Here is a 21,750-nt window from a genome sequence, read left to right on the forward strand (position 1 = left end):
TCTCTCATCCCCACTGTCCATTCCCCAACTAGAGTAACCTTGGTTGATGAAAAACCCTGTCTAGCCATTTTCAGGCTCCCGCAAGCAGCAACAAGCCCAGGAAAAGCCTCCTTTCTAAACCCTTGCTTTTGCCTAACATCCCCTGGCTGCTGTCCCCACATGACCCAAATAAACAGATGATCATGTGAAGCCAGGAGGTCTGTTTGTTTTAAACAGTGAGCATCTCCAATAATCTCCGGACCAGATGGGTTAACTGGGGACAAAGGAGAGGTTGGCATTTGAATTCTATGTTCACCCCACTTTTACCTCCTGCTTCCCCACCCCTGAAAGCAAAGCTGTCTTCAGAACACTACCTTTCAGAGGGTTGCCTTTGTGATGTGACAGAGCTGGGTCCCTGATGAGTCAGAAGAATTGGACTTCAGCCGCCAGAAGAGACTTCAGGGCTGTAAGAGTGTCAGGACCACTTGAGGAAGGCAGAAGGGTACAGCTGGAGGTAGCTCTCTGATCATCCCAGGCCACTGGGCAGAATGGTACAGTGCTAGCCCCTAACAAAACGAGAACTTGGCCAACAACATTATCTCAAGTCACTTAGATATATATTACACTATTTCATGTATACATATATGTGCGTCCATACTAAGTTGCTTCAGTTGTGTCTGACTTTGGCCCCTCATGGACTGTAGCCTGCCAGGCTTCTCTGTCCATGGGATTCTCCAGGCCAGAACTGAGCCACCTGGGAAGCCTATATATAAATATACACAAACACATACACCCAGTGGGTGAAGAATCGGCCTGCAATACTGGAGACTTGGGTTTGATCCCTGGGTCGGGAAGATCCCCTGGAGGGCATGGCAACCCACTCCAGTATTCTTTTTTTTTTTTTTTTTTTCCACTCCAGTATTCTTGCCTGGAGAATCATGGATAGAGGAGCCTGGCAGGCTACAATCCATGGGGTCGCAAAGAGTCCGACGCTACTGAAGCACTCGAACTTGCGTGCGCACACACACACACATACATACATATATAGTCTCAGGTGGCAGATACCTTAAAAGAAGCAATGTTGGGACCAGCACTGATCTAGCCTTCCAAGGAAAGAAGCATTCATCCTGCAAAGAAGAACTTGACTTATTTAATGCTCTGATCCCCTGTTGCTTTCAACTTCATCATAAAGCCAGTGTCACCCAGTCACTTGTGTGTAATGGCCTTTCTCTGCTCAGCTACAGATGCTGGGGCAATAAATGTGGAAAGATCAGAGCCCTCTGTAAACTGGTGCTGGCAAACAACCCCTTTCTCCTGTTCACTAGGTTCTCAATTTCCAGAGTCTGTGCAGACTTTCTTTCCCTGGATGCATTATGCCCTCAAAGGAAAGGCACGACGCCAGCAAGTATCATCTGTACCATCTTTATATGTGTCTACCAGTGTTAAGTGGTCAGACTCCCCTTTCCCATGTGAGCAGTTTGGTACTCCTCCACCACTGTTTTCTAATTGGGGGCCCTGACCCAGAACTGTCTTGAGAAGAGTCAACTGTGAGGTCTGGGATAAATGCTCCTCCTACCGGGCAAGGAGCAACTGGACTACTGAGTGGCCTTAGACAAGTCCTTTCTCATCTCTGGACTTCAGTTTCCTTAACTGCAAAATGAGAGAATGTGGGTATTTTGTTGTTTAGTGGCTAAGTCGTCTCCGACTCTTCTTGCGACCCAATGGAATGTAGCCCACCAGGCTCTTCGTCCATGGGACTTCCCAGACAAGAATACTGAAGAGGGTTGTCATTCTCTTCTCCAGGGACTCTTTCCCCACCCAGGGATTCAAATCGGGTCTCTTGCATTGGCAGGTGGGTTCTTTACCACTGAGCTACCTGGGCTGACCTCAAAGGTCTAACTTGTTAACTGTAACCCCAGGCGGCTCCAAACTCTAACACAAGAAGCCACCGTTGGGAGTGCCAGTCCGGGTCCCGCCCTAGCGGCAAGCGCGGTTGTGGCTTGGCGGAGTGGCCCCGCCCCGCGGCCTCAGTAGTCCAGCCATTGCGAGGGCCGGGCTTCCGCCCTCCACGTTGTTGTTCCCGATTTGCGCCACACCCCCTTGGTCTGGGCTGTGGACGCCTAAGTCGTAACCGCCCTGAGCCCGGCCCCAGAGCAAAGGGGCGGCCTCGGGGGAGACAGAGTCGGACTCTCCACCCACATCAGACGCGCGTGGACAAAGACGAGAGTCTAGGGTTAGGAAGGAGAGAGAGTTTTAAAAGGAGGGTGGTAAAAAGTAAACAGCAGGTAGGGCACAAATGTAGAATTTCCCTCTCAGCGTCCCACCCTCCACACGGTGGCCCCATCCGCGCCCGCGAATGTGACCCTGCTAGACACTGGCTCTTTAAACACAGGGCTGGCGGCGCGGGGTGTCCATGTGGAGCTGCTCCATGCCGTGTTGTCCTGCCCGCCCATTGGCCCGCAGCCCGGTGACGTCGCCTAATAGGATGCGAACGCACTGCGGGGGGAGGAACGGAGACAAAACGCGGAATCGGATTTCTACTCCGCTCCCTTCGGGGGTTCTCTGGCAGCCTCCAGCCGTCAGCTCCGCCTACGGGCGGATCCCGGGGGAATTGCGACAGCCGGGTGGTTGCAGGAATTAGGTCACGTGTAGGTAGAAAGCGGAGATCCAAGGGTCAGGCCAGTCTTTGCCAACCTAGGTTTCCCTGACCTGGAATATTCTCATTTGAGCTAAACTTAAGTCCTGAATTTTTCACCCTTCTTTACCTCCAGCAGGACAAATTTCGTTGTGAATGACCCAAACTCGCAGCCGTTGCTCAACTTGTGGCTTGCAATCGGGGCGGGGCGAGGCGGGAGAGCGGAAATGCAGGGCGCGAACCCGGCTGGAGCTTTTCCCACCCCCACCCAGGCCACGTGTGCGCGCGCGGTCTCGAGTGGGCGGGGCCAGGCCGCCCGGGGCCCCGCCCCTCCCTTCCTGAGACGCCGGGGCCCTACGGGCGGGGGCTCCGGTCCGGGCTTTGGCTGCGGCCCCGGTGTAGTAGCGGGGGCGGCGGCCGGGGGCAGCGCGGCTCCTTCCCTTGTTGTGTGTGTCTGTGCCTCCTCGCCATCTTGTTGCAAAGCCTTTTCTTGTCGGCGGGACTCCTGGGGGCTGCGGGGCGGGAGGCATCAGAAGGGAGGAAGAGAGGGAGGGGAAAGAGGGAAGCAGTGCCGCCTTTTTTTTTTTTGCATCAGATTTTTTTAAATTTGCGAATTACATTTTGCAAATATCTGGGGAGATATTGATTTTTCTTCCTGTGCTCCCCCGTTCTTCCCTGCGGAGTGCGCTGCGCCGCCCAGTCCTGTCGCCCCCCGGAGGTGATCCCTCCCTCCTGCCTGCCCGCCAGCCTGACCTGTGCCCGGCTCGCGGGCCGCAGTCTTGGCCCCGGCGCGCCCCCGGCAGCTCTCGGCGCGATGAGCATAGAGACGCTACTGGAGGCGGCCCGCTTCCTGGAATGGCAAGCACAGCAACAACAGAGAGCACGTGGTGAGCGGCCGGGCTGGGCCCCTGGGGCACCAGGGAAGGGGAGGCGAGCGACCCCGGTCCCCGAGCCTACGCGAAACCGCGCGCGGTACCCGCTCCCGGGCGGCCCGCGAAGCCGGGCAGTGCAAAGATCCGCGGAAGAGCCGCCGCCCGGGGAGGAGTGTTGTGGGCAGTGAAATTAATTAATGAATTCATTAACATGCAGCGAGGGACCCGGCTCCTGTAGGAGCCACCCCAACTGCATACCACCTCTTGTGCACCTTTCCTGGGGGTCTCTCTTCCTGTGGGCCAGCTGTGCCCTCGGTAGGGATGAAGATGTGCGAGCCGGGGGGGTGGGGTGAGGAATGGTGTTGCGTGGGGGTGGTAGACCAGCGCGTGTGTGCGTGTATGCATGGGGGTATGTGTGATGCGAACCCCGGTGAGAGCGGATGGACGGACGTGTACACGGGCGAGTGTCTAGTGCACACGAGTGGGCGTGTGTGTAACGGAGTGGGGGGTGGAATTACTCTACGCGGAGCAGCTCCCCGGCTTCCCTGGCCCTGTGGGGAGGGTGCGGGGGGCGCTCCCGGCAGATCTACGCGCCGCTTGGGGCGGAGGCGGCCTTTGCAGAATGAAATGACATCGCGTGTCTTATGATCCTGGCCAGCCCCGCCTGACCCCGCCTCCCAAAGCTGGGCTGGGTCGCGCGACAGGGGTTTGGGTGAGAGCCGGGCTGATTGGACATCTGCGAGATGGCCCGCAGGTCGCCGGAGGCAGACCCCGGGCCCCCCTTGCTGCGCCCCACTTTAGCCGATGTGGAATGTGGCGTGTCTACGCGTTCCAAACCCGCTCTCGGCTGGAATGTTGCGTGTGCCTGCGCTCCAAGCCCGTTGGTTACACCGGGTGGTGACGTGGACCGGTCCCGCCCCCGACCACGTGCACGGGGGACACTCCCGCTGGGGACAGCGCGGCCCAGCCCCTCCCCGCAGCCTAGCGATCGGCCGGGGGCGGGGCCTGGGCGGGGCTGACGAGGGGCCTTGCGCCGGGTTGGGCCCTGGCTCTGGCCGCTGGGCATCTGCCTGGTAGAGTCTTTGCCCTACGTGGGAGGAGCCGAGCTCACCTGTCGGTTCTCGCTCCGACCTCCCGTTTTTGCTCCTGGGGCGAAGGAAACCCTCAGAATCCCCGAGCGACAGGACGTATAAATCTCACATGCTCCCACTAACCGCCCCCCCCAAACGTTCTCACCAGGACCCCCTGGCAGCACCCCTGACCGCGATGTAAAATAAGCCGGGCAAGAAGGGGCAAACTTTGGCGCTCTCTCGACAGCAGGGAGATGGAGATTTCAGATGCCCTTATCCCCACGCGCCCTTGTTGATGGCCCCAGCTTCAGGGTGCTGCAGAAATACGAGCCAGGGGAAGACCTCCGTTTTCCGGACTGCTGCGAGGGTCGCAGCCCTGGATCGGCGGCGTGTGTGCAGTATCCGGGGACTGCTACCCCCTCCAGCCCTCCCTCCAGCCCCCGGTCGGGTGGGTTGTGGTGGAGAGAGTGCTTCGCCCTCCTTTCCTTTCTGCCTATTGTTGCTTCAATGATGAGTCATGCAGGAGGTAGTAGTGTGTGTTGTGTGTGCGCGCGCGCGCGCGGCTGCAGCGTGTACCGCCGCCGCGGCGGGCGGGGGGAGTAGCAGCGGGCCAGGGGCGGGGGAGCCGCGGGTCCGCCGGCCGAGTCGGGTCGTCCGGCCTCTCAAGGTCAAGAATCACTTGAGATACGCGAGACTGAGAATGCTTGGCTTTTCGGAACTGAGGGGTCAGGATGTCGGCTCACGCGCCCCTCCCCCTTTCTTCGAGGTCCAGATCAGGGTCAGGCGGTGGACAGTGCAGGTGGTGACCGAGACTGTTCTGCGTGCGGGACCAGCGGCTCGGGGAGGAGCGTGCACAAGATTTGGAGAGATTGAGTCACCTGCTACCTCCATCCACAATGCAATTCAAGAGTCCCTATTGTGTCCCCACTGTGTACCGCCCACCGTGCTAGAGGCAGCAGGATTGACCAAAGGAACACTCACTTCACCTTCACTTATTCTGCAGGCTGGATGGCCATGTGGGGGAGGGGAGAAAACCCTCCCTGTCAATGTCTACCACCCTTTCCGAAATAAGTCAGTCTAGAGCTGAGAGTAAGAATCACAAGGATGACGTCTGCAACACTTGGAAGGAACCTGGGAATGGCTCTCTGCTAAGAAGTTGTAGCGCCCTGCCTCTCCCCCAGGTGGTGAGAACTCGAGGCAGGCAGTTAAGGCTTCTTGTCGGTGGAGCAGGAGGTCTTAGGGGATGGATGGATGGATGCTGGAAAGCCAGATTTACTCCCAAAACTCACGTACAGATAGCTTGACTTGGCTGCAGCAGCCTAATCTCTAGAATTCATTTTTTGCTCCTACGAGAGGTTTTGTCCTCTAAGTTGGGGTGGTGAGAAATGGAAGAGAAGTGGGGGTGCTGCTGGTGAGCTTGCTGACCAGAACTGCTTTCTGGGGTGTGTGTACCCGATGGGCAGCCCTGAACAGGGATCCCCTTGTCTGGGCTGCCATTCAACTTCAAGCCTCAAGTCACTGTTTTCTGACCTAGACCAGCTACTTTGCTCACATGATGAGTCCAAGGATGTGTGTGCACCTTCACGTTGGTACACGAGGGGAGAGCAGAAAGGGTGAGGCCATGCTGGTGGCCAGCATGGAGGCCTGGTCATTTCTATCAATCATAGAAGTTGACTCAAATGGGACCCTCTTCTGAGCTAGTCCCACCCTGTGCCTGCCTTGTGCACCAGCCTCCCTATTACATGTAGAAGGGGAGAACTCCCCTGAACATTGGAGGGCCCCTGATGTGGACTTCTGTGGCCCCAGCTGTGTGCTGGCTGAAGCCCTGGGCCACAGTGGCTTTGGGGAAGCTCAAAGCCTGTACTCTCCACTGGGGGCTGCAGCCTTGGCCCCCGGGTCACCCAGAAGGGTGGTGCTCAGTTCTCTGGGGGCAGCTTCTGGGCAGAGCCCAGGGAAGGTGCCAGAGTATGTGTGTGCATGTATGGGAGCGAGAAGAGGGGTGCACCCAAGGGTGCAGCAGAGCATTGAAGAGCTTAAACCCATATTGCTAAAACTCGTTTGCTCTCCCCACTTTGTTTCCCTCTTCCCATTGCACAGGAGAAGGGTCGATACTGGGTAAGGGATGGGTCAGAACAGGCCAGGAGGAGGCAGGAGGCTTTAGTGGGCTGGATCTGGCCTGGATTGCCCCCCTCATCAGTGTCAGTTAAGGTTTTTCATGCTGATCCAGGTGTGATAGAGCTTGGCCATTCACCTGGGCCCTTCCTGGCACCTGTGAGCCTGGCACCTGCCTTGCTCCTGAAGAGAGAGGGTATATGAGAAGGAGGTTGCCATCTTCTGGTGGAGCTTTGGAGTTGCCTTAAAACATGGGGAATACAAGAAAGGAAATATGGGGAATCTGAGGTTTGCCTCCATTCTGGGTTCCCAGAGCGCCTGACCTTGGGGCCTGAGGCCCCGTCTGTCCCCCTGCTTGTGAGAGAGGGGCACACTTGCCCTGAGGCCAGTGAAAGCCCAGGTCCTGGCTCAAAGGAATGGAGGTAGGGCTGTGTTGGGCCCCAAGCTCCGGGACGCTGTCTTGGGGTTGGGGTCTGGGGAGGTGCGGAGTGGACTGGAGATGTCCTGGGCTGGGCCTGGGAAGGTCTCCTTGACTGAACTCAGCAAGTTTCTTTCCCAGTGTGGAAAGAGGCGCGCAGAGGGCGGGTTTTCTCCAGGGCCGCAAAAGGAAGCCAGTGCTGGTGGCAAATAGGAGCAGGCCGGTGCAAGCTGGGCAGCTTCCCTTCCTGAGGGGCCAGGGGAGACACGGAAGAGGCTGCGCTTGCTGACTCCAGCCCTTGAATGCTGGCTGCTGGGAAACCACTGAGCGCTTCCCCTCTCAGAACACTTCCCCCTACTTCCTCCTGCGCCTCTTCTTCTCAGCAGGAGGGAGGGACTCTGAGCAGGCCGGGCTCACACACCAGTGGTTGATTGGCCAAAGGGCCCCGAGGCCGCATGTTTTCTGGGGTCCCTGGCCCAAAGACCTGTGGAGAGTGTGATGCTGTCCTCTCCTACAGGGGCACTTGGCCAGCCTTGCCCCCCCAGCCCCACCCCTTGTGGGTGGTGGTGTGTTTGGGGCGTGTCGGCCTTGTGCTGTCAGCTCTGTTAGTCAGCAGTGTGGTGAATTGGGCAGGAGGGGAGAGCTGGCCTGCTCCCTGGCCCGCGGGGTGGTGAGGCTTCAGCTGCTCCCCAGGGCCCTGGCCCCAGCCTATAGCCAGGGAACTGGAATGGTGAGGCCTGGGAAGGGACGGGATGGAGAGGGGCATCTCGATCAGGAGGGGCCTCTCCCTTGGAGGTGTTCTCAGCCCACCGCTGAGCAGGCCTCCCCTTCTGGTGGGGCTTTCAGCAGAGATGCTGAACTGAGCTGTGCAAGGTTGTCGGAACTCATTGCCCTGTTCAACCGCTGTTAAAAGGCCCTGCTTTCCTTTCTGCTTGCCTCTTCCTTTTCTAGTCTGCTGCTGGTGGTGGTGGAATAAGTTCCAGCACAACCAAGGGCAGAGAAGGACCAAGTGCATTTTAGGTATAGACCCTGATTGAGGAAACAGGCTTTGGGACCTAGCCTGGGAGTCCTAAGTCCCGGGCCTTGTCTTTTGTGTGGGCTGAAGGTGATGTCCCCGCCCTGCTTGCCATGTGGAGCTCTTGTGAGACACATGGGTGTAGGGTGTGTGTGTGTGTTTATTTGCAGTATGACCCTCAAACAAATCATTTTGCCGCTTAGAGCTAATCTGTCTCATCTGTGAAATGAAGGTAATGTCTGCCCTCTAGAAGGTAGCTCCCCAGAATCTAGGATTTCACTGCCTCTACTCTTCTGTGGGGCTTCCTTGATAGCTCAGTTGATAAAGAATCCACCTGCAATGCAGGAGACCCCGGTTCGATTCCTGGTTTGGGAAGATCCCCTGGAGAAGGCAAAGGCTACCTACTCCAGTATTCTGGCCTGGAGAATTCCGTGGACTGTATAGGGGTTGCAACCATGGGGTTGCAAATAGTTGGACACGACTGAGTGACTTGTACTTTCTCTTCTCCTGTGGTGGCCTGTGAGATCATTTGTGGACTGGGCTCTCCCCACCTCATCTACCACGCCCTCCCCTCAGCCTTGTTGCCCCTGCCCATCACCTGCTTAACATTTCAACCTGCAGTGTGCCAGGCCTCCTCTGGCACCCTCATTAACAGCTTCTGCTCTGTCTTTCCATAGCCCATCTCTTCCTACAACCTGAGTTGTTAATCCTGTGATTTGTCCTACACCCCTCCTCCCCTGGTCTATGAGCTCCTCAACAGCAAGGACCAGGAGTCTGTTTTATTTGTTCACTGCTGTGCCCGGTGCCTGGCTGGGTGTGGATGAGTGTACGTATTTGTGGTGTCACGGGGTGCTGCCTGGCCTGGGGTCAGGATGGGTTACAAGTCGGAGGACAAGAGGAGCTGGGGTGCCCAGGACGGCAGGCCCCGCTGAGAGACAACTGTGTTCTCTCTGTGCAGAGGAACAGGAGAGGCTTCGCCTGGAGCGGGAGCGGGAGCAGGAGCAGAAGAAGGCCAGCAGCCTGGCCCGGCTGGCCCACAGCATGCCGGTGGAGGAGCCCCGCACTGAGGCACCGCCCTTGCCTCTGTCACCGCCGGCCCCCCCGCCGGCCCCCCCGCCACCACTGGCCACCCCCACCCCACTGACTGTCATTCCCATTCCAGTAGTGACCAACTCCCCTCAGCCTCTGCCCCCACCCCCGCCACTACCCCCCACGGCCCAGCCTCTGCCCCTGGCGCCTCGCCAGCCAGCCCTGGTCAGCACCCCTGGACTCAGCATTAAGGATCCTGCCCCCCTTCCCACCAGGCCGCAGGTGCCCACTCCTGCTCCTCTACTGCCGGACTCCAAGGCCACCGTTCCACCCACTGGCAGCCCCAAGCCCTTGCAGCCCCTGCCCACCCCCATCCTGACCATTGCGCCACACCCCGGAGTCCAGCCCCAGCTGGCTCCCCCACAGCCACCTCCATCCACTCTTGGGACCCTGAAACTGGCACCCGCCGAAGAAGTCAAATCCAGTGAACAGAAGAAGAGGCCTGGGGGGTGAGTGAGGTGTGGCAGAGTGGGGGCTGGTGGGATGGAGAGAACTGCCCACAGCTGGGGCTGTGTGTGCAAGAGAAAGTGCCCTCCCAGCTAACCTATCAGAGCCGAAACCTCCTATATCTGGATATGTTCTCACTGTGCTGGGACCATCCCCACCCTGGGGAGTGGGGAATGGTCATTGCCCTCTGTTGTTCTCAGGCTTCTCTGACCCCCTCCAAGGTTGGGGCTAATGGCATCACCAGGCCTTTGGACCTCCTGGGTGAGGGCCAGGGTCCACTGGCTATTTCTCCCAATCCCAGGAGCCCTTCACAGGTGCACGGGTGGGGTAGAATATGAAGGGGTTGTGAATTATGAGCCTACCCGTGCCCTCCAGAGGGTGTATGCACCAGGACACGGCCAACAGTTTTCATCGCTGCTTCTCTAGAGAGAGGATGTCAGGGACAAAAAGCCTGTGGCATTTGGGGAGGGTGGGGGCAGGGGGTGGGAAGGCCACCTAATTGGGCCCTCCTCCCTGAGCTCCCTGTCTGTCTGGATTTCAGAATCGGAACCAGAGAAGTCCACAACAAGCTGGAGAAGAACAGGTGTGTGTGTGTGTGTGTGTGAGCTTGTGACTCTGAGCCCGCCCCGCCAGCTACCCGGAAGGTCCCATCCTTGGTCCCCAAGCTGTCCTTGGACCTTCCCTCCCGCCCCTGGCGCTGGCTGACCGGCCCTGCTCCCTTTCCCCAGGAGGGCCCATCTCAAGGAATGCTTTGAGACCCTGAAGCGCAACATCCCCAACGTGGACGACAAGAAGACATCGAATCTGAGCGTGTTGCGGACGGCGCTGCGGTACATTCAGGTATGCGTGGTAGGGGGGGGTGCAAGGCCTAGAAGAGGGCGGGAGACCGCCGCCGCGCAGGCTGCCGGCACGCCCCGCCTCCCCGTACGCCCCGCCTCCCCCCCGCGGCCCCGCCCGCCTCCACGCGGGCGCCGAGCACATGGCCCCGCTGACGTCAGCGGGGCTCCCCACCCGGGTGGAGACGGCGTGACCGGCGCGCGTGCGCGGGGGAGCGCGGCGGTGGCGCTCGGCTCCCCTCCCCCGCTGGGCGGCCTTACGGAGTCCCCCCATCTGCACGGCCCCCGCGACTCGGTGTCAGCCCGGAACCCGCCCCGCCTTATCGCCTGCCGTGCGCTACTGCCCGGAGAATGGGAAGGACGTAGGGCGACCGGTGTGCCTCCATGGCGCCCGCAGTGCTGGGCGGAAACCGGATTCGGCCCGATACTCTACCGTGGGGAGTGGGGGGTGCTGGGCGTGGCTCGTTTCCCACAGTGGAACCCATGAAATACGCCCCCCCTCCTCCCGCCGCCGCGCGCCCCGGACTTTTAGCCCAAAAGGATCAAGATCCTTGCAGTGAGCGCGCGTAGATGACATCTCCCGACTTTGGGGATTAAACCTTAGGGAAGGGAAATGCGGCACTCTGGGTGACGAGTAGTCCCGGGGGTCACCGAACCTAAAACCTTACGTTCTGCCTCCCCCAGGATTTAAAAGAAGCCCTTTTTCAAGGGGCCCTCCTTGCCGTGTGTCCCCTGCTTTGGGGCATTGGCTCCTCTCGGCCGTACGGGGAAGGGGGGGTGCCCGCCAGATAAGACCGTTGCCATGACGGCCCGAGTTTCGGTTTCCCTGGAAACCGGCCGAGGGTTCCGCGTGCCGGGAAGGAGGCTGTGGGGGTGGGGCAGGCGGCCACGCTCGGCTGCCGCGGAGCCGGGAGGTAGCCGTTGGGGAGTGGGAGGGACTTAGGCTTTCCGGACTGCGGGGGCAGCTTCGGGGTCTCCCAGTCGGCGCTCTCGGGAAGCTTAGGGGATGGGCGGCGTCACGGCTCCAGTGGGCCAGCCCTTCCTCGGCCTCGACTGCGGGGTCACAGCCCTGAGGTAACCGGAGCCTGACTTGTCGAAGGAGGCGGGCGGAGGCGCAGCCTCGGGACTACTCCCAGCCGGCAGCTCCCTCCCGGCCTCCCGCGAACGCGCGCCCTTCCGCCCGCCCTCCGGACGAGGGGGAGGGGCTGGCGCGACTCCAGGCCGCTTCCCGGCACGGGAGGGGCGGGTCCGGGCCCGCGGATTGGCGGGGCTGGGTAGGGGGCGGGACTCCTGCGCGCGCGGAGAGAGGGTGCGGCCAGTGGGGAGTGACGCAGCAAAGCCGGGTCCGCGTGGGTGCGCGCGTGCTCCGGGAGGGGCGGGGCCTCGGCCCCGGTGGGAGGGGGAGGGAGGAGAAGGGGGGAGGGGGCCCAGCGTCGAGTTTCAGAGGATCTCCGGGAGAGTGTTTTCTGGGATGTTTCTGCAGAACTCGGGCTGGAGACTTAAGTTGCTACTCCTTCAGCTACAGGAAATCATGTAGCCTGGGAGCAAACTCCTGCCTAAATTTTGCGACATTTTCTGTGAATATCGGTTTCCTCTTGTACTGCGATGATGCTAAAGTGGGAAAAAGTAATAGTATCTTTGTGGTAAGGACGTGAGGAGGATTGGCCATTTGTAAATAGTAACTTAGTAGCAATTGTTGAGAAGTAAGAAGGATGGAACAGCGCTTTCCTCCCGGTATAGACGTACTTAGGGCGGACGGAAAGCCTTGATTAGGAGATGGTGGATTTGAAAGTACGTCAGAAATAAGAGACTCAGTAGAACCAGCAGATTTGGGATACGGGCCTGGCCTGAGTGGGAAGCAAGGTGGACCCTAGCTATCCGTAAAAGATACCTGTTCTGGGGCTGGCAACGGAAGCAGAAATGCTGGGAAACTTAACAAGGTTCTCCATAAATCTTCAACTTCATTTATTAGTTCACTCACTCAGGTTTTTTTTTGACAGCCCTGTGTCTGATTGGGCGGATAAAAAGTGGGGAGCAAGGGAAAAAGTGCAGATCTCTGTCTTTAGGTTTGGTCTTGCTGCAGATTATAAAATAACCAAACAGAGGAATGTGCTCCAAGGGCATAGTCAGGACAGGGGTCACAGCAAGTGTTCTGGGGAGTTGGGGAAGTTGCTGCTGAGGAAAGGGCCTTTGAGCTGGGACCTGAAGGCCAGGGTGACCAAGACAAGAGGGGGGCAGTGAGCCCAGCACAGGCCAGAGTTTTTCCAGTAGGAAGGAGCAAATGCATTTTAGAAGTTGAACGTGATCGGGAGGGTTGCTATGCTGAGATGGGAGTTGGAAGGGGATACCAGAGAGACCACAGAGGGGGTGGAGACTGAGTACTTTGGTTGTGTGCTGAGGGAGGAAGCTTTGGGAAGGCTGTAGCCCCCAGCCAGAGCCACAGTGCCTTGGAGGTAAAGGATTTGAAGAAAGTTCTCAGAGAAGTGGACAGAAATAGGAAGTGGGATAGGCAGGTACCAAACAACACATCCAGTCTTCTTAGAAAGGAAATGGGCTTAAAATGAAACAATAAGGACAAAAGTTAGACCTTGGGAAAACTTTCCAGGGACATCTAGACCTGTGGAGAACTGGACTAGGTGAGAAGTGGGGGTTTTGGCTCCTGATTAATTCTCTGAGCCGGCAGTCAGCTGGCCCCGCTAGTGCATAGAGTTCAGGACAGGCCTGAGGGCTGACTCACCCCACACCTTGTGATTGTTGTGGCCCCTTCCAATGGCTTGTCTACCACTGGCCTCTCGGAGAAGCCGGGTGTGCGTGGGGGAAGTGGGGCAGTGGGGGAGCTTTCTGGCAGAAATGTTGGGGGGGGCAGGTTAATCTCGAAGCCAGGGTGATAGAGTGTGGCCTGGGACTGGCAACAAGTGTAAAAAGTGTAAAGCTGCCTGCTTTCAGGTCAGTGCACAGCACGGCCGTGTCTGGGTTCCGTGTCACAGGCACTAATGGCTTGAGGCATCTCTGACTGGTGACGCTAAGAATGCAAGGAGCGTGGCGGAGGGCTGCAGGAGAGAGCGTGGGGCTCAGGAGGGAGCGTGGGGAAGTCGGGCCTAGTCTGTGTGTGGAGCTGAAGACTTGCTGTGCCCAGGAGGTCAGGTGAACTGTCGGAAAAGGCTGTTGCAAAACTGCCCAAAGGAAATGGAGTCAGGGGAAGCTCAAGTCTACTGAGAGATTGTGATTCTCCTGTGATGATGGGGAGAGACATGGTAGAGATGGGGACTAACACCCTCCAGTCCCCACAGGTGCTTGGCCAAGAGGTCACACATGGCTGTGTCCTGGCCACCTGCAGTGTCGGGATGTAAGCTAATCATAGAACAGTGTGTACTCCCCTCACAGGGTTGGACTGGGACAGCGTGTGTTGAGATGGAAAAACAAAACGAGAGATATTCAGGGGGTCGTGTGAGCCAGTGTCAGTCTCATTAAGGCTGACAGTCTCACTGAACGCTTGGGGTGGGGGGCGGTGCGGTGCAGGGTGCCACTCCCAAGCGAGCCTGAGAGCAGGCTGGTGTACCCAGAGGACGTGAGAGGGGGCTGGGCTGTGGGGGAGCTCCAGCGGATAAGACCTGGAGGGATGAGGAGAGAGATGCATGTGGGCCTACATACACCTGGCCAGGACTGGCAAGCCTCGGCGACTAACAAGCCTCGGTGACTAACAAGCCTCGGCGACTAAAAGCTCGGGAGCAGGTCAGGATTGTCCGCGTCATCTGTTGGACCCCACGGTCATGACATGCCTGGGCCAAGGAAAAGCTGGCCACGGGGAGGCCTGCGGGATTTAAGGTGTGTTGGTTTAATAAAGTTTCAGACAGGAGGTCACAGAGAACAAGGAGAGACTGGGTGCAGAAGGGAGTTGAGGAACAGGACAGGAGCTGGCCTTCCAGAGCTGCTAACAAGCATTGGGCTGAGGGAAACTGGAGACCCTTCTGATGGGGGTGCGTGCCCGATCTGGGCGGCGGGCATCTGGTATCTGCGGAAGGGTCAGCCCCAGAGGAGAGGCGGCTCGTGGCCCTGGTGGAGTGGAAGGGGAGATGAGGCAGTGGACCAGGAGCGCCCTCCAGTGTTCTGAGTGATGTGGATGGCCTCGGCGTCAAGGGGGGAGGAGCCTCTCCAGAGCAGCTCAGATGGAGGCCGAGGTGCTGTCCGCCCAAGAGCTGTTTCTCAGTGGCTGAGGCCGCTCAGGTGCAGGTAGGGAAGGAAGGCCACATCCCGGGGCCTGGGGAGTGTGGGAATAGAGCGGTATGTGAGGCGGCACGGATGGGCACCTTGAGGAGGACGTGCGCAGTCGGCAGCTGTTCAGGAGGAGATGGAGGTGGTCAAGGAGGTGAGGTGGGGGTCTCAGAATCTGCTAGCCATCCTGAAAGGGTGTTGAAGTTAAGGAGATGAGTGAATGATGAAGGGACAAAGGGCAGGATTGTCTGGGGAGCCTTGAGGAATGGGTTCCATGGAGGGTAGCTCATGGCGTCCGCATCCATGGTGACAGGATGGTGTGAATGGCAGTGCAGGCCTTGAGCACTGCCTGAGAAGTCTCCTACCCTTTCTGCCCTTCTCTGCAGAATAGAGGGAGATGCTTCCAGGAGGGTGGATGGGGCACGAGGCGACAAAGCCCCTCAGGACAGAGTCGATGTGGGGGTAGGGGAGGGACTGTCCTGAACCTGCACCCGCCTGAGAGCCTGCAGCCCGTCCCCAGATGCTGGGTCTCCTTAGACGGAGCCATGGACCAAGAGGCAGGTGTGGTCTCCCGCAGTCCCCGGCAGCCTGGGCCCCTGATCTGCAGGTGAGGGTGGGTGAAGGAGATGTTGGCGGTACCACGGGCCCTGTGGCTTCTGCTCAGGGTATCCTGGTGTTACTTGCCCTGTTCTCCAGTCCCTGAAGAGGAAGGAGAAAGAATACGAGCATGAGATGGAACGGCTGGCGCGGGAGAAGATTGCCACGCAGCAGCGGCTGGCGGAGCTCAAGCACGAGCTGAGCCAGTGGATGGATGTGCTGGAGATCGATCGCGTGCTCCGGCAGACGGGCCAGCCGGAGGACGACCAGGCCTCCACCTCCACCGCTTCCGGTGAGCCCTGCCCGCTCTGCGGCGCCCCCACCCTCGGCCCCAGGACACCCCCAGAGCCCTGGGGGCATCTGCTTCTCCAGGCTCTTGTTCCCAAGCCCTTCTGACCGGTCCCTACCTGCGTGTCCCTCCACAGAGGGTGAGGACAACATAGACGAGGACATGGAGGAGGACCAGGCTGGCCTGGGCCCACATAAGCTGAGCCATCGCCCCCACCCGGAGCTGCCGAAGCCACCACCCAGCACGGCCCCTGCGCCTCTGCCTCCGCACCCACACCCGCACGCCCAGCCTGTGGCCCTGTCTCCTGCCCACCTGCCTGGGCCGCAGCCCCTGCCACAGCAGAAGACACCTCTGCCGGCCCCTCCTCCCCCACCAGCGGCCCCAGCCCAAACGCTGGTGCCCGCTCCGGCCCATCTCGTGGCCGCGGCTGGGGGAGGCTCCACGGTCATCGCCCATACCGCCACCACCCACGCCTCAGTCATCCAGACTGTGAACCACGTTCTCCAGGGACCGGGGGGCAAGCACATTGCCCACATCGCGCCCTCGGCCCCCAGCCCCACCGTGCAGCTGGCCCCGGCCACGCCCCCGATCAGCCACATCACGGTGCACCCTGCCACCCTCAACCACATGGCTCACCTGGGCTCCCAGCTGCCCCTGTACCCACAGCCCGTGGCTGTGAGCCAGCCGGTGGCCGTGAGCCACATTGCCCACACCCTCTCACACCAGCAAGTGAATGGCACAGCCGGGCTGGGGCCCCCGGCCACGGTCATGGCAAAGCCAGCCGTGGGGGCTCAGGTGGTGCACCACCCCCAGTTGGTGGGCCAGACAGTGCTCAACCCTGTGACCATGGTCACCATGCCCTCCTTTCCAGTCAGCACGCTCAAGCTGGCTTGAGGATGAGGCCACTCAGAGGCCCCCAGCGGGGGCAGGGAGGGAGACCTGTCCCCCACTCTCCCACCCATCAGCTCCACACATTCCAGCCAGGCCCAGGCCCACCCCACCCATACCCACCCCCAGGCCTCCTAGGGGAAGGGGGTGCAGAGACTCTGAGCCAGGGGAGGGAGGGGGCCCAGGGAGCTGGGCGCAGGGCAGGGGTCACCCTGCTGCACTAGGACTTGGCAGAGTGATTGAGAGACACTCTGACCCACATGCCGCCTGTCCGGCCTGGTGCCCGCTCCAGGGCCGTTCCCGTCCCCCACCTGTCCCCTGACACCAGTGTGATGTGGAATTCGTGTTCTTCTGCCTCCCCCTCCCTGCCCACCTTCCTGTGCTGCTGCTGCTGCTATCGCTCTGTCTAGTGAGACAGCTGGGCGCCCAGGCCCTCCCCTCCTGAGCCTCAGCCTTCTCCTTCCAGGGTTCTGGAGGGGGATGTGGGGAAGCAGGAGTTAAGCAACTTGGCCCTGATATCCAGGGGGACTGGGGAGGGGGGCGTGCTCTGAGTCCAGGGGACAAGTCCTAGGAGGGGGCTTGTGTGGCGTCCCTCCAGACAGGTGGGTGCCCCGGCTTGGGGCTCTGCAGGCTGGTTGCAGTCATTGTGATTGATCATAACAAGCTAGTTAAGACAGTTCTCTACCATTAGTAAACCAAACCCAAGCCCTTGCCAAGCTTCCAAGCCCCCCCAACCGCCCTACCACTGGGCTCCTGACTTCAGGAGGGCAGATTGAGGGCAGGGGCGAGGAAGGAGGGGCTTGACTGTCTCCCCCAACCACCCTGCTGACCTCCAGTCAGGTCTGGCCTGAGAGGAGGGTGTGCTGGATCCTGTCCCCATCCCTGGACTTGACTTTGGCTTCCAGAAGATAGAGAGGAGGCCTGGGCTCTGCTCCTGCTCTGCACTCCCTGGAGGGATGAGTGTGCATGGACGCCTCCTGCTGCCTGGGAGACGGGACCAGCGTCTGGTCTGGGTTCCAGGAACCTGGCGCCGTGTGGGTGAGGTAATCAGAGGTTACAGTCCAGGGGCTTGGCCCTGGGGACCTGTGGGGAGCAAGCATGGCCAGGCCACGGAGGACTGTTGCTTCCGCCCCAGCTTCCCCCTCCCTGGGCTCATCTTTCTTTGCTCAGATCTCCCTCAGTCTGCAGCGGGCTGTTCTGCATGTGCCCTCCCCCAGGGGGCGCTGCTGTGTGCCACCGCCTTCCTGTGAGAAAGGGCCCTCCTTTGGGCTGCAGGGAGGGCTGAGCTTGGGGTGGGGAGGAGTGAGGGGGCCTGTGTGCGCAGGCCACTGCTCTCCATGCCTTTGCCTCAGCAGACTGCTTTGGCTGCTCTTTTTATGTGGGTATTTATTACAAGTGGCCTTGTGTCAGACACACTCAGTTACGTGCACACTCGGCTCCCCACCTGGACACACTCACCAGTGGCCTTTCAGTGTGGAGGTGGGAGAGCCAGTGATCCTGGGTGTGAAGTTTGCAATGACAGGCTGGGGCGGGGGGGGGGGGGGTAGTGTCCCATGGTTCACAGAGGAGGCTGGCAAAGGTCTTGGGTAGATTGAGCCACGTTGGAAATCCCTTTTAGTTCCTGGTCCTGGAGATTGTTTCTTGTCTCCCAGGGTGGAGAGACTTACGGATACTTCAGAGGTTTCTAGGAGGTGACACTGTCCCCCACCCCCTCCCCAACCCAAATGCAGCTCCCACCTCACAAGCTTGCCGCCTTCCTGCACCTGCAGCCGCTGCCACTGTCACCCTGTTTGGGGGGGAGCTGGTTTTACTCTTCCTGGTGTGATGACATTGGAAAGAGCAGAGAGAGAAGGGCAGGCCTGGCCCCCAGGAACAGAAGCACTGGCAAGCTGCCCTCCTCTCAGGCCTGCTCACCTTGAAACTGTTCTGTTAGCCAGTTGCCCCTCGGGCCTGCACAGATACCTCATCCGCCCGCCGCCCCATCCCTCCCCGACCCCACTGCAGCAGTGGGGGGCCTCAGAATCTAGTGCCGAATGACTATGTCCAGATTGGTGACGATGGGTGTTGTTGCTGTTGTTTCTGTTGTTGTTTGTGAACGCTGTGACGCCATGTGCCCGAGAGGGCAGCTGCCACCCAGCCCTTCCTTGGGCCTCTCCCCTCTGCGTGCTGTGGGGACCACATCTGTCCTCAGCCCATGGGACCGCCTGCCCCTCCCCTCCCTAGCCCTTCCAGCCTGGGGGACGCACATGTGTGCGCGTGCACACACACACACACACACACACATCTTACCTCTCATGCGTGTTTTACTTTTTGATGTTCAGAGTGGCTCACTGGCTGGGAGTCTTTACCTCGGGGAGAGGGGGAGGTTGGTTCCTAGGGGGGCCAAAGAAGGGCAGGGAATTCCTGGAAGGGAATTAGGGGGTCACCATAACCCCTGCCCTCTCCAGGAACAGCTTCTTCTCCCCACCCCAGAGTCCCACCCCCACCCCCCCACCCCCACAAAGAGGTGGCCCTTGTTTACAGTGAGGACTCGGTCACTGTGTCTCCGTTTCCTGAAATATAAATTGTAGCGACCCCAGACTGTAGAGATTTTTATGTGTTTGGATACATCTGCTGTGTGGGAAAAAAAACAAAAAACTACAAAAACCCTAATTTTGTACATATTGTATTTTTACTATGGAACTGTATTCTAGTGGCTGTTCATGCTCCAAGACGTTAGGTATTGAGACATGAATACTATCCATGTAATAAGCACTTGCCTGGAATAAAATATAAAATTGAAATAAACCTGCACTGAAACCCGAGACAGAGCTGCCACCTGCAGCATCTGGGTCGTTCTGTTGCAAAAGGAGGCAGAGACCTTGAGGGGAAGAGCCCCGGCAAGAAACGGCAGCGTCTTTTTCCTGTTGAGGGGTTGGGGTCTGGTAGATTCCAGGCTGGTGGGTTTTGCAAAGACGACAAGGGACCTTCCAGTTCTGATCGCTTAGGCTGCATCCCCAACAGGCTCTGAGAACTGCAGCACTGGCCTTCCTCATACTTGTGCAATACTTTATACTTCCTCAAACCATTTTTCACAAACACTATCTTGTTTCATCTCTTAACAGCTCAGTGAAGTAAACAGACCCAACAGCTAGCAGATAAGGAAACAGGTTTGAGGGTGGCTTGTTAAAGTCACGTGACCAACCAGGGCCTGTCTGGAGCTGCAGTCCAATGTCAGCTGGTACAGAGCTGTCCCCAAGCACGTGCCACCCTGCCCCTGGGCCTGTCCCTGTCCCAAAGCTGGGGATCCCAAGCTCCAGAAAGTTCCAGTATAAAAGCTGGAGGGTCTATGCACAGGAGGGACTGATGCTTCCTGAGAGGGGGCTGCACTCTTCGGGTTATAGTTAGAACAGGTCATGGGGGAGGCGGTGTATGTGCGATCTATAAAGCTGTCCTTACAGGGTAAGGAACAAGAAGAGGAAGTAGATCAGGGGTCAAAGAGCCATGTTCTAAGCTGGGCCTTGAAGACCTTTGGCCCTATAACATCTTTTCTCCCCAGTTTAGAAGTCAGCCATTTGGCCGGCTGGCAGGTGGGGAGGTAAGGGAGAGTAAGGTCAGGGAGCAGTCAGCTGGGCCAAGCTGTAGGCCAGCCACTTCTGCTCTCCCTGAAACTGCAGCCCAAGGAACTGACTCCACTTCTCTTCCTGGGGTGGGTCTGTCTGAGGATGTTGGGAGGGGGGCGTTATTTGGGGGAAGGGCCTGGTGGCCATCGATCACTTGAGGTCCCCTTCTCTGAAGACCTAATCTCAGGAAAAGCCAGGCCTGGTGCCCCTCCCCAGCACCTTAACAATCTTGCCTGCTCATTTCATTTGTGAAACGTTGGTTCCCTCTGCTGGTAGCTTCAGGAAGTGTTCGGTCACTTGCACTTTCAGGAAGGCCCAGGGTTAGATGAGAAGGCAATGGCACCCACTCCAGTACTCTCCTGGAAAATCCCACGGACGGAGGAGCCTGGTAGGCTGCAGTCTATGGGGTTGCTATGAGTTGGACACGACTGAGCGACTTCACTTTCACTTTTCACGTTCATGCATTGGAGAAGGCAATGGCAACCCACTCAGGCCAGTGTTCTTGCCTGGAGAATCCCAGGGACGGGGGAGCCTGGTGGGCTGCCGTCTATGGGGTCGCACAGAGTCGTATATGACTGAGGCGACTTAGCAGCAGAGTTAGATAACCATCACACACCTCCTCAGTGTCAGATGCTGTGCCCAGCACTAGGGTCAGAGATGAAAACTCTGCCCCTGGCAGTGATGACCCAGTATCCTCAGGGCTAGAGTACCCTGCTCATGCTCTCTACTCCTCCCCTCCCCACACCAAGCCCTCAGCTGACCCATATTTTGGCTGTGGGGTTCCCTCTGGCCCTAAAAGCCCAGCCAGGGATCTGGGAGTGCCAGCACTTCTGGGTGGAGCAGAGAAGGGGTGGAAGTGTGTGAAGGAACCAACGATTTTCAGGCTAGTTCTCAAGGGTCTTTGGTGAACTTTCAGGTGGTGTCAACAGCAGAGGGAATTTTTTCTTCTTTATTTTTAGAGGAGTTATCTACAATGCTGTGTTTCTGGTATACAGAAAACAATTCATATATATATATATATATACACACACACACACACTTTTCGTATTCTTTTTCATTATGATTTATTACAGGATATTGACTATAGTTCTCTATTTATATATATATATATAATTTGTATCTGCTAATCCTAAACTAGTTTGTCCATCCCCAAGCCCTTTCCCTTTTGGTAACTTAGTTTGTTGTCTGTGTCTGTGAGTCTGTCTTGGTTTTGCACATAAGTTCATTTGTATCATATTTTAAGTTCCATGTATAAGTGATAGCATATGGTATTATCTTTCTCTGACTTCAGTTAGTATGATAATCTCTAGGTCAATCCATGTTGCTGCAAACGGCATTATTTTCTATGGCTGAGTAGTACTCCATCGTGTATATGCACCACATCTTTATCCACTCATCTGTCGAGGGACCTTTAGGTTGCTTCCATGTCTTGGCTGTTGTGAACAGTGCTGCAGGGGTGCCTGTATCTTTTCAAATTAGAGGTTTTTCTGGATATGTGCCCAGGAATGAGATTGCTGGATCATATGGCAACTCCACTTTTAATTTTTTGAGGAATCTGGATACCGTTTTACATAGTGGCAACACTGTAAAATATGATTACATTCCCACCAACAGTGTAGGAGGGTTCCCCTTTCTCCATACCCTCTCCAGCATGTTATCTGTAGACTTTAAAAAAAAAAGTTTTTTTTT

The 21,750-nt window shown here is 58.0% G+C and overlaps 1 protein-coding gene across 3 annotated transcripts; it reads left to right on the forward strand.

Moving 5' to 3' along the window:
* Positions 1–2,102: 2,102 nt before the first annotated feature.
* MNT (MAX network transcriptional repressor) lies at positions 2,103–19,263 on the forward strand. Of its 3 annotated transcripts, none has more exons than XM_081580001.1 (6): positions 2,103–2,264; positions 9,060–9,639; positions 10,179–10,220; positions 10,366–10,477; positions 15,382–15,574; positions 15,708–19,263. In XM_081580001.1, exons 2-6 carry the CDS (start codon positions 9,143–9,145, stop codon positions 16,463–16,465), a joined length of 1,602 nt encoding a protein of 533 aa, XP_081436127.1. In that variant the 5' UTR covers positions 2,103–2,264; positions 9,060–9,142; the 3' UTR covers positions 16,466–19,263. The 3 variants fall into 3 exon arrangements, with proteins under 3 accessions (XP_081436127.1, XP_081436126.1, XP_081436128.1); XM_081580000.1 differs by lacking the exon at positions 2,103–2,264 and adding an exon at positions 3,013–3,501; XM_081580002.1 differs by lacking the exon at positions 2,103–2,264 and adding an exon at positions 3,143–3,498 and having other exon boundaries at positions 9,107–9,639.
* Positions 19,264–21,750: the final 2,487 nt, after the last annotated feature.

Source organism: Giraffa tippelskirchi, chromosome 3 (assembly GCF_054371585.1).
Source record: "Giraffa tippelskirchi isolate mGirTip1 chromosome 3, T2T-mGirTip1v1.2.pri, whole genome shotgun sequence".
Lineage (NCBI taxonomy): Eukaryota > Metazoa > Chordata > Mammalia > Artiodactyla > Giraffidae > Giraffa > Giraffa tippelskirchi.